This window comes from Podarcis tiliguerta (genome assembly GCF_965153285.1).
Source record: "Podarcis tiliguerta genome assembly, chromosome: 7".
Classification (NCBI taxonomy): domain Eukaryota; kingdom Metazoa; phylum Chordata; class Lepidosauria; order Squamata; family Lacertidae; genus Podarcis; species Podarcis tiliguerta.
Window position 1 is genome coordinate 60,695,809 of NC_139540.1, and position 12,031 is coordinate 60,707,839.

General features: G+C 44.3%; 1 protein-coding gene across 1 annotated transcript in view; it reads left to right on the forward strand.

Moving 5' to 3' along the window:
• ELOVL2 (ELOVL fatty acid elongase 2) overlaps positions 1–11,597 on the forward strand; it is a 48,051-nt gene extending 36,454 nt beyond the window's left edge. The window contains exons 5-8 of the mRNA XM_083449623.1: positions 1,622–1,793; positions 3,592–3,716; positions 5,120–5,254; positions 8,404–11,597. Coding sequence (XP_083305749.1) covers positions 1,622–1,793; positions 3,592–3,716; positions 5,120–5,254; positions 8,404–8,529 — 558 coding nt within the window. The 3' untranslated portion in view covers positions 8,530–11,597. The remainder of the gene's footprint in view (positions 1–1,621; positions 1,794–3,591; positions 3,717–5,119; positions 5,255–8,403) is intronic.
• The last annotated feature ends 434 nt before the right edge of the window (positions 11,598–12,031 follow it).

Genomic DNA, 12,031 nt, shown 5'->3' on the forward strand with positions numbered 1-12,031 from the left:
AGTCAATGACTCTTAGTCTTAATCATATGTGCCAAGTTATGCTTGACGTTGGGGAGCTTTGTCACGTGCGCGTGATGTCACAAGTGCAGCACACACGTGTGACATCACAAGTGTCAGGAGGAGGCCTCGAGGCTGACAGGGCCTCCATCACCATAGAGAGGCCCAACATCACTACATGGAGGCCTAGCGGGGCCCTCTGCCACTGCAGGGAGGTCTGACAAGGCCTGCAGCAGCCAAGATCCTCAATATTGGGGGGGGGGGGAGGGCTCAGCCCCGTCCCCACATATTTCAGGGGGGCTCAGGTATCCTCAGCCCCATAGAGTTGGCACCTATGGCCTTAGCTCCCTCATGAGACTGTTGAGAGGATAAAATGAGGAAGGGGAGAACCTTGAGCTCCTCAGAGGAAAGGTGGAATATAAAATCAATTAAATGCCATAGTAGAGATTTAATGTACTTATAGCTCTCCTTTCTCCCAAGCTGGGATTCAAGGAGATATGCCACCTGTCAAAATATGGTACGCGGCACTCTTGTACTACAGAAACTTAGTCTGGCAGAACAGGGAGAGAGTAAGTAAATAAATACTGCACAAACAATTTGCCCCAACATAAGGGAGCCTCTGATTATAGCAAGCACGTTCTTTGTAAGCTGAGAGCATTGTATTTACTCCCACCGTGTGTAAGAATTTCTCCACAGTCAATGGCATGCAGGGCCATATGTAAATGCCTCGCACAATTTACTTGTTCTGCTCAATTCATTATCCATTATTAGAGCCTGATACCCTGTTGCAAAGCCCACCCTGAATTGCATAGTTCTGCTGCTAGATCGTGATTCTGAGGAGTAATTTGGAAGCCTTGCTGAGAAAATGCAAAGGAGAGAGGGCATTAATAAACAACAGCTGCTCAGGGACTCAGCATTGCATACTAAGTGGGTTCCTTTTCTAAGACAGGAATTGTAGTTGCTCAGAATTAAATCCCACTGGAATCTACGGGGATTACTTCCAATGGCTTGTGTTTAAGACTACCTCTAGGAACGAAGTCTGAATCTGTTGCACTCTCTGGGCTTGTGCACACTGCTCTTTCCAGACATGGTCCATGCTTAAAAGCTCTGTGTCTGGGAAGCCTTTTGTTTGCTCTTTAAAACCCCCTCTTTGAAGCTCAATTGGAGCGAACAGCAACCCGCAGAAAACCTGAATTGATGTTTGCTGTGATTGAGCACTAAAATGCGAATTTTCATGGAGAAAACGCCAAGGCAAAAAGCAAAGCTAGGACACAGAGCCTTTAAGTGCAGACCTGTGCCTGTAAAGAGTAAGCCCCATGGAATACGGGGGGAGGGGGGGGCTTGCATCTGCATAGGACCAGGCAGCACCCAATTTTGGATTACTGTAAGCCACATATGGGAAATCTGAGGCAGTCCAGATGTTGATGGACTCTCAGCCAATGGCCAGGGATGGTGGAAGTGGAAGCCCAACAACAGTTTGAGAAGGGCAGGTTCATCGCCCCTGTTTTAAGCCATAGGAAAATATCTTAAATCTGAGTTTTGCCTGAGTAAAGGATTATTCAAGGATAGCAGAACATGCTCCTCCAAGAAGAGAGATATTAATTCATCTGTCTTGTTCCTGCAGGTGGCCAAGGTGTTGTGGTGGTATTACTTCTCCAAAGTCATTGAATTTGCTGACACGATGTTCTTTGTTCTGCGGAAGAAAAACAGTCAGATTACTTTCCTTCACGTTTATCATCACGCCACTATGTTTAACATCTGGTGGTGCGTCATGAACTGGATACCTTGCGGACAAAGTTAGTATTCGGAGACGCGGACTTAAAATGTAACCAAGCAACATACCTAGAGTACCTTTATATGTGCTAGATCTAACAGCAGATCTATGCAGTCCTGCCATTTGGGGGAAAGTGGAGGTGAATCTCATTTAGTAAACGAACAAAATGTTGAGTAAGCTGTTAGGCACACTCTGTGTCTGAAGTAAACACACAGCAGCAACTCAGTTGCCATTTTGTTTTTTTGAAATGTTCTGCTGCATTTAGTATATTGTAGAATCTACCTCAGACACCTCCTGTATCCTGCAGATGATATGATGGATTAAAGTGTGCAGAACAGCTAGAATACTGCAGCACATTCATTGAGATCACTAGTTCAAATCTTACATGCATACCATCCCGATCTTGGGTTGTGAGCATTGTGCAGAAGCCCCTGCTTCTTCCTTTTTGAGTCTCTTTTGTGCAAAGAGAAATACTGAGGATGCAATAATTTTCTGCAGTCCTCTGGCAGAGCAAAGGTTGGAGGGGACTCATAGATATATTTTCCCCTTGTAGTGAGGTGAAGTAAAGGAAATGACTCTGAGCTAATTAGCCACGGGTGGTGCTGTGGGTTAAACCATAGAGCCTAGGACTTGCCGATCAGAAGGTTGGCGGTTCGAATCCCCATGAGGGGGTGAGCTCCCATTGCTCGGTCCCTGCTCCTGCCAACCTAGCAGTTCAAAAGCATGTCAAAGTGCAAGTAGATAAATTGGTACCACTCCGGCGGAAAGGTAAACGGCGTTTCCGTGCACTGCTTTGGTTTGCCAGAAGCGGCTTAGTCATGCTGGCCACATGACCCGTAAGTTGTATTCTGGCTCCCTCGGCCAATAAAGCGAGATGAGCGCCGCAGCCCCAGAGTTGGTCACGACTGGACCTAATGTTCAGGGGTCCCTTTACCTTTACCTATTAACACAGGAACCGGTTGCAGTTTTCAAAGGATAGAGCAAGGGTGAGAAACTTTTCTTTTTTAAAAGAAAAATATTTTTCATTTTTGAAAATAACATTTTTTCTTTTTATATATACATATATAATCCAAAGTTTTATTAATTAACTTCCCCCTGCCCCCCTGGTTTCTATCCCCCCCTTTTATTCTCCTTGCATATAATTATATTGGGGTGAGAAACTTTTCAAAGGCTAGAGCAAGGTGCTATCTTCCCCATCCCCACAGATCAAGTTTGACAGGTGGGGCAGTCTATCTGTCAATCATTTGACATCCGAATGACATCCTATTGCATGCTTTTGCCTGCAGTTTGGAATTGAACCATGCTAGCAAATACACAGCCTGCGAAGCCCCACTAATCGCCAGTGCTTGTAGAGAACTATGCACAGAACTTTGCAGGCACCACTTGCTTAGTGGTGCTTGCAAATCCCCTTTCCGTGCAGCCACATCTCTATGGCCTCAGGTGTAGGGTTAGGCTCATCCCACACCTGACGCCATAGAGATATGGCTTCACTGTCGCCTCCCCAGTCCAGCGCCAAGAACCAGCTGCCTGGACTATCTGTCCCTTCAAGCAGCTTCAGCCACCCCAGCAGCAGTTGTGAGCCAACTCACCACCAGAACCAACACCACTTGAACAAGGTTAGAAAGAAACCCATATAGGCTACAAGAAGGAAAACAGCATAAACTCACGGAACCATCATTATGTAACACTCCCATGGCATGGTAATAGAGGCCCTGAGCTCGGCCGCCAAAGGAAACCCTGCCAATTCTTTACATTGCCAGTGAACCATAGTATTGATTCTCAGAAGCAAAGTCTTAACAATGTGTTCAATTCAATCACAGGTTTTTTTGGACCCACCCTGAACAGTTTTATCCACGTCCTCATGTACTCCTACTATGGACTGTCCGTCATCCCATCCATGCGCAAATATCTATGGTGGAAGAAATACCTCACTCAGGCACAACTGGTACGCTTACAACATTTTGTTGCTTGTACTGACCATAGTTCTGAAAATAAATATATAAATCCTGTAGCAAGGTCAAGCTAGCAATGAGCCAGTTTGCAATGGAATACGAAGTGGAGGGTGGGGAAGCTTTTAGTTCTTCAAGGCAGATTATGTTCCTTCTTCTTCCACTGTCCAGGGACACTAGCACAATGGCAAGAAGCCACAGCCCCATCCCAGCTTCCAAACATGTATATGAACATCTGCATCATGCATTTACACATTCACGCTGCATGTGGGAATCAGTGTGATGTAGTGGGTTTATCTGCAGCACAAATCTTCTAAGATGTGTATGCCTAATTCTACATAGAATCAGGCTTGGGGCCATCTCAGTGTAGCTGCTCCACCAGGAGAACCATGAAGAGACCTTATGTCTTGGAAGAAGGGAGCAAGGAACACACAGCCAGGCAATGAGTTGCTCTAGGCCAGTATTTGGGAGAAGTGTGATGGAAGTAAATCAATTTGAAAAGCCACAAGGATCTTATAAGAACTGGGGTTTTTTGTGGGTGGGGTGGGGGAATATGCTATACAGGAGCAATACCAAGTGCTGGCAGGAACAGAAGTGGCCCCAGTGTAATTGTAGTTGATCCCTCTACTCATTGACACTGCCCCATGTTTTAGTGTGAGCCTTGCCTAGGTTCAAATTTGAAGGACAACCTGTGTGGCACAGATGCAAGTCACATTCCAGATATAACTGGCCATTGCACTTGTTCATCCTGCCCCCACTATGCAACATTGTAATAGCCAGAGCTGCTCTGTGCTGAGACGATATATAGGCATGTTCTTTGATGTGCTCTTGAGGGATAGTGTTATGCCCGTCACATCGACGCTGTTGCAATTTGGAGCATGGCTGCTCCATGCTCCTGTCTTGACTTGTAGAAAACTCATGCATTAAGTGACACTTCATTACCCAGAGAGTTTCCAGGCTGGTGCCATCAGACATCACAGCTCTCCTGCACTAAGCAGGATCCTTGTGGCAAACTATTCAAGATATTAAGGCCAGGTGAACAGAATATGTAAGAACCCCTAATACATTAATGGCCTATTTTTTTTTTTTTTGGTGTTGCCACAAACGTCAACAGGTATGAGTAGTAAACACTGCCGCTATGGTGTCAAGGTGCGACCTGTAACTTTCTGAACAGAATTGATGTGGAGTTACCCTGGCTTTTCTCTCCAGCGAAACAGCCATTCCAAAGGGAAACTGCCATTTTTTAAACATTCATTAACAACCTGGATATTAAATGTAGGTGAACGGCGGTAGAGCAGATTGACAACACAACCATCATCCATGAGAAAGGGGTATGAATTTCACCTGGGGAAGGCCTAATCCTGAAAATGATGGGCATTGATGTTTCTTTCTTCAACAGATCCAGTTTTTGCTCACGATTACACACACGCTCAGTGCAGTTGTGAAGCCATGTGGATTTCCATTTGGTTGCCTCATCTTCCAGTCTTCATACATGGCCACACTGGTCATTCTGTTTATTAACTTCTATGTTCAGGTAAGTTGAAAAGAAAAAGGATAGCTGCATATGCTTAATGAAAGTGTCTTGAAACTTGGCATTCCTAGCTTTAACGGTGTCAAGCTTGGTTTCCGCCCCATGCTGGTTTTTAAAACAAACTTTAAGTATCTTCCTCAAATTGCTCATTGAGTTGAACTTGAAGAGGGGGCACTGAGGTGAAGGAAGCACAGTCATGCCGTCAGCAATTATGCAACATCCACTGCAGTGTGATATAATGTTTCTTATTGGCGTGTCCAATTCTGCAATGTTAAGAGCCTTTGTTGCAAGGCTCCTTGCCGGTATTCAGTTCCCGTGAAACGTGGGGGAAAGGAAACGTGACAGCAAAAACAAACCGAACCTTCACTTATAATGAAAAGATAGATGTCCACTAGTGTGTCCACCAATTCAGCAGAATCCAGCAAACTCTATACTACAAAGCTTCAGCAAGTAGGCAGCAAATACAGGCAAAAATTATGCTTCAATGGCTGCAGTGGAGTCCTAATGGAAAATGATGGGCAGGCCAAGTTAGGAATGTGCATTTGTCATCCACATCAAAAGAAAATAATCTGGCCGCTTCACCCAACTGAGCTTCGCAGTGCAGGTTCATCTGCTGCATATGTAGAAGCTGTTTCTGTGGGCAGACCTTTCTTGGTGAAGCAGGGCTGAAATATTTAATCCAGTATTATCTTTATTATTAGATTTACATCCCACCTTCCCTCCAAGAGCTGAAGGTAACATGGGTTCTCCTTCCAATTTCCCCCCTCCCAGGTTGTGCTAGGGGACAGTGACTCCCCCCCCCCCCCGCTCGAAGGACACCAAGTGAGCATCATGGGCTCAGAGGGGATTTGAACCCTGGTCTCCCACATCCTGGTCCAGCACTCTAGCCTAGGCATCCCCAAACTCGGCCCTCCAGATGTTTTGGGACTACAGTTCCCATCATTCCTGACCACTGGTCCTGTTAGCTAGGGATGATGGGAGTCGTAGTCCCAAAACATCTGGAGGGCCGAGTTTGGGGATGCCTGCTCTAGCCACTACACTACAGTGGCTCTTATCCCTTCTCCAGGTGCAGAATGGGCCAGAATCAAGGGCAACATTAGTTCCAGCCACAGATTCTTAAGCGAGAGAGCACAAGCACCATTTCCACATCACTTTTCTGTGCAATAAATTTGCTTTGCTATTAACTTGTTTCACATGCTCCACTTTTTTCTTTTTCAAGGCTGTTCTTCTGCTAAGAGTTACAGCGTTCTTCTTGTACTCAAAGTTGCACTATATTATTTACTTATTTTATTATCTAAATTCTTTGCGACGGTAGCACATTCAGTGCTGCTTGTAAGAGCAGCGCTGTTCACATTTCAGCAAATCTAGCGCTCGAGTGCTTACCCTGCATTTTCAAAAAAAGGTGGTGGCAAAGCACATCCCTCCTCTGCCCACAGTAATTTCACGAACATTATACAGAGGTCTCCCAATTAAGTATCTATGTGCCTATTTATTTTTTTAAAAAAAGAACAGCAGCATAGCTAACCCCTTTTATCCTCTACATACTAGGTTGGAATTTTACGCTGTTGTGTCACAGAAAAATAGCACACCAATGACAGAATGAAACTACTGTGACATACTCTATTCAACCTTTGTAATAATAATAATAAATATTATATATAATATATTATTATTTATACCCCGCCCATCTGGCTGAGTTTCCCCAGCCACTCTGGGCGGCTTCCAATCAAGTGTTAAAAACAATACAGCATTAAATATTAAAAACTTCCCTAAACAGGGCTGCCTTCAGATGTCTTTTAAAGAGAAGATAGCTGCTTATTTCCTTCACATCTGAAGGGAGGGTGTTCCACAGAGCGGGCGCCACTACCGAGAAGGCCCTCTGCCTGGTTCCATGTAACCTCACTTCTTGCAATGAGGGAACTGTCAGAAGGGCCTCGGCACTGGATCCCAGTGTGGGAAAGGATCAAATGAAAGGACTTTCCTGTGAAATCTTGCACAGCAATGCTTAAATGGGAAAAGAAACTTGGAGCAACAGCCTGGGGTGGGGAAACACTACAAAACAGCTCTAAATTTATTGCATAGTGCAGCTCAGCAGTTCTTCTTGCAGTCAGGTGTAGATAAAATCACTTCTAGATGCAATAGATCTACATCTAAGATTGTTTGTAGGTGTTCTTCTCCGTAGCAGTTGGCTGGGTGGTCAGCAGCATCTCTATAGCTTGCTGAGGGGGGTGAGGCTGCTGCAAACACACTGGCTGAGCCAATGCAATGTGGCCTTTGATGGGTTTGCACTGCACCACCACCCCTCCACCTCTTCCTCCCAGTAAGCCACAGCAGGGCTGATAAGGTCAGTGGCGGGCAGTCGGGCAACTGCTGCTGCCTTGCTGACCTCTAGTGGTTTTGCTGATCCATTGCTTTTTAGCCCTCTATAAAGGATGTCTATTGAGTTTGTTTAGGTAACTTATAAGGAAGAGGTTTTGTTAAAAGAGAGTTGTTAAGTAGTGGCAAAAGCAAATGCATACAAAACCAGAATTTCTCCAGCATTATACCATGTATTTCAAACAAATGCATCTGCCATGAGTTTCTCTGTGTAAGTCCAGGAGCACATTTCTGTTCTTCTCAACTGTCAATCCGTTTTCTGGGCTTCCGGAAGAGATTTCTCTGTGGATAATGAATGCATTTTCCCCCTAGGTGTGACATTTTAAGTGCAAACAGAGAAAAAACAAATCTACTCCATTCTGTTGAGTATGATATTCTACAGCCAGCACCAGTATGTTATAGCAGTTGCCATAACACCAGCTTGATGAAGGCTAGTATTCAATTGGGGTTGCATCAGTTGTTAGTCCTGTTCAGGGTAGACTCATTAATGGCTCAGGTCCATTGATTTCAACAGGTCTACTTGATGTGAACCTTAGTTGGATACAGCTCCAAGTATGTTTATTTTGTGAGGAGAGATGATAGTACATTAGACAAAAGCCTTTGGAAAAAATACTGAATAAGGAGGCACTATCAATAGTGGAAACTGTTAAAACAGAAGTCATGCTGTTGTATGCTTTTTAACTGCAGGAAAAAGAACTTTGGCTATGGCTAAAAACATTCAAATCTACTTAGAAGCGGATGGCCCTAATTTTGATTACTTCTGTTTTTCCTTCCAGACATATCGGAAAAGACCTTCAAGAACCAATACAAAAGAGGCCTCTCTAGTAACAGAAGTCAAGAACGGGTTCCATAAAGACTACATAATGGCAGCTAATGGTGCTCTGAGCAAAAAAGCACAATAAGAAATATATTTTATTATACTGTAGTGTACAAAATCCTTCCTCTTTTTTTTTTTTTGCTAAAGCCCCCCCAAAACACGAGTTGACCAGGCAGTTGTGCACAGCTTTAGTATGAGATTTGACTCTGTTTCCTTAACGTTTAGCAATTTTTACTCCCTTGTTTAACTCACGATTGATGACTTGTTTTTAACAACGTAGTTTCAAGTGTTTTGATAAATACCTCCATCGAAACGGTGAGGACATGCTGTCTCTTTCACCCAGCCAAAACAAAGCCACATTTTGTAAATTTTAATCATGGGCAGAATGCCTGACAAGAGTTGTTCCTTGGGATGATGAAGGTTTGGGGTGGTGGTGGTGCTTTGAACAAAATCCTACCTATTGAAACCAGTGGCAGGTTCACAGGTATTAGTTGTGCAGACATAGAGAGTATATAATCTCTGTCTTAGGAAGAAGTGTGTGTTTTAGTATGGTTGCATGGTGACACTAAATTTGTTTCCCCCTTGGCTTCCAGGAAAAAAAGTGACTTGTATACTAAAAAACTTTGTTATTATCTTCATGGGGATAAAGAGAGGTAGGAGGATTACCCCTATTCCAAGTTCTAGCAAGGGGCAGTGTAAGGTGCTCCAGAATTTCCTCCAACTTCACGTGCCAACTAAGAACACCTGAACTGCATTGTCCACCCTGAAACCATCCAAATGCTGGTGTACCTGCTGCCACCCTTTAAAAATGTGCTGCAACAGGTATACCAGCTGCAGATCACCTTGCAGAAAATGTGTTGGGGCATAACCCGTTATGATAAGCAGCGATCAGTCACCTGACAGAGCCGACTGCAACCTTGCTATTGTCTTTTTCCCCTTCATAATGCTTCCTTGGTTAACCAAGAAAGGTATGGTTTATATCTAACCCCCCTGGTTTTAAATCTGTGTGACTGCAGAATACAAGTTCACTAGATGCACCATAATATGCTTCCTATGAAGCAATAAGGTGGAAACCAGGAAGAGGGGCTTGTTTACAGGCAGGCAGGCATCATTACTGCAGCACAAAAATGCACAGCTGATAAGACTTTTAAGGCAACCCTATACAGGTTTGCTGAGAAATAAATCCTACCCATTTCAATGGGACTTAGTGTCCTGCGTGAGGGATTGCAGCCTCAGAGTTTTAGCATTAAAATATGACAAGTCGGATCACTTGTACCACCAGCAGCCCCTGTTCTGAAAGCTGAACCCCTACTTCATGAGCTTTGCACCTTCTTAATTTCTTGCTGTGGGTCCACAAAGCCCACATGCTTGAGCTACCTTCTCCGACATTTAAGTGCTTCTCTCTCTACTCTATTCTAGCAGCCACCATACCTGTTTTAAGTGTGGCCTGTTACCAGCGGATTAAGCCTGTTTGCCACTCGGATGCTATGGCCTACCATTACAGTGGTAAGAAGCTAGATTCTGCCACACGTAAGTGTCATCAAAGCATACAGTCCCCTTTCAAACAGTTTTATATTGTGGGACACTTAACATTTGCTGCTGATGGACATTGGTAGTGACAGAGCTTGGTTTAATGCAGCTTTTATTCCCAGTATGAACCTAAGAAATTCAGCCTACCAAGCAGCTGCTTGATTCTGTACTATGACAAAACATCAGCAGGAGGAAGCAGCGCTGCAGCTAAGACAGCTCAGCCTTGCTGCCTGCAGTTGGCGTAAGAAAAACACTTACCATTCCACACATCCATTATTTCATTCCCATGTTGGCCACCCCTCTCCCAGTTGGTGCAAGCAAGACTGGCCACCTTAGACAATTTGGCACCCTAACTTTGTACGACTGATGGCTCCAAATGTAATCGGCGCATATTAAAACCTGGAGGCAGAAGTGTTGGGAAAAGGAAAAAATAGTTGTGTCTGGAGGACACAACAGAATCCTAAAAGCTCAGCATTAGCACAAGGACTATGACCCTGAGCATGTTTACTTGCAAATGATTCTCACTGAAATCAATAGGACTTACTCTGGGGAGAAAAAAAGCTTTGCTAGAAGACCGGGGGGGGGGCGCAGCAAATATATGCACCATGCCTTTATGAAGGTGAACTGTTGCCACTGATGGGTAAAAACAGTATCATATTGGGTGTAAGAAAATAAGATTCATCAAAGCACCCTAAGCATTTGATTCTTAGAAACCATCAACCTTTAGGAATTCAAGTGGAAGCCAGGAAGCAATGACAATTTTCCCCTCTAGAGGGTAGTACCCACACAGCACTACATGAAACCAAATGACCACTTGAGTGTTGCCAGAAAGATCCTTGAAGTGACTAATTCCTTGCCTCTATTTTACTCAAATAAAATCCACTTGAATTTAGAGTTCTAGCATAGAAATTCTCACCAGCAATCCCCATCTGTGTGAGGAGCAACCTGCAGATATGTAACCTGCTGAAGCCGTGATGGGTGCTTGATTTCTTCATCTCCAGGAGACATGGTTCCACTTGACTTCCAACACTTGCTGACTGCTGAAAACAACTCTTGGAACAAACAGGTGTTTGAATTTTAACCTGAGACAGACACACTTTTAATCCAAACAGAGCCCGAAAACCTTTGCATCGGGATGTGAAATTCATCCAAAAATGACAAGCCATTCCGAGGAGCTCTCAGATCTCCTGGTATTTGTTAGTTCAGGTATGAGAGTTTACTGTGCAGCGAACATTCAGCAGGGGTGGCTAACCATTGCTGGTGTTGCTGAAGCCCCAACTCCCATCCAACTTGGCCAGGCTGGCAGGCACTGGAGGCTGTTGGTAGTGTTAGCAACTGCACACCTCACCCCTGGGTTTAAAGGGTTTTTGTTCCATTTTTTAAGGATGTGCTGGGGGGGGGCAGGGAAGGGGAGGAACATTGCCTTACTCAATCTTTCAAAGGGCTGAAAAATACACTGTAGATTTAAAACCACTTGATAAAATCGTAATCAGGTACCTATGTCTGAATACGCAAAAACTAGTAACATGCTGCTATTCTGAACAACCATCAGGATAACAACTTCTGAAATTATTTTCCTGTATCAGTGTTTGCTGTTGAAAATAAAACACGTTTTACAGTCAATGCGTTTTGCGGTCTTCTGTTCTTGCTATGTGACAGTGCAATAGCTTGGAATATGAAAATACCCAAGATTTGGCATAACGGGGGTGGGGTAAGGGTGTTAATTGTTTTTTTTCAGCACTAAGTTGGGGGGTGGGGAGGAGCCACATTCTATCACCCATTACATGCCCTATTATATTCCCATTATATCCTGCCTCTCCCCATATAAACTGACCCAAACTCTTGTGCTCATCATCTGAGGCCCCTCTTCATGTGTCCCCTCCCCAAGGGGTCTGGAGTGTGGCAATACGAGAAGGGGCCTTTTCTGCAGTGGCTCCCTGTTAGTGGAGGAGGTTCGTCTGGTACCTTCATTAAATATCTTTAGGTGCCAGGCGAAAACATCCCTCTTCAACCAGGCCTTTGGTTGATTAATATTCTACAGCCTTTTAAATGTGTTT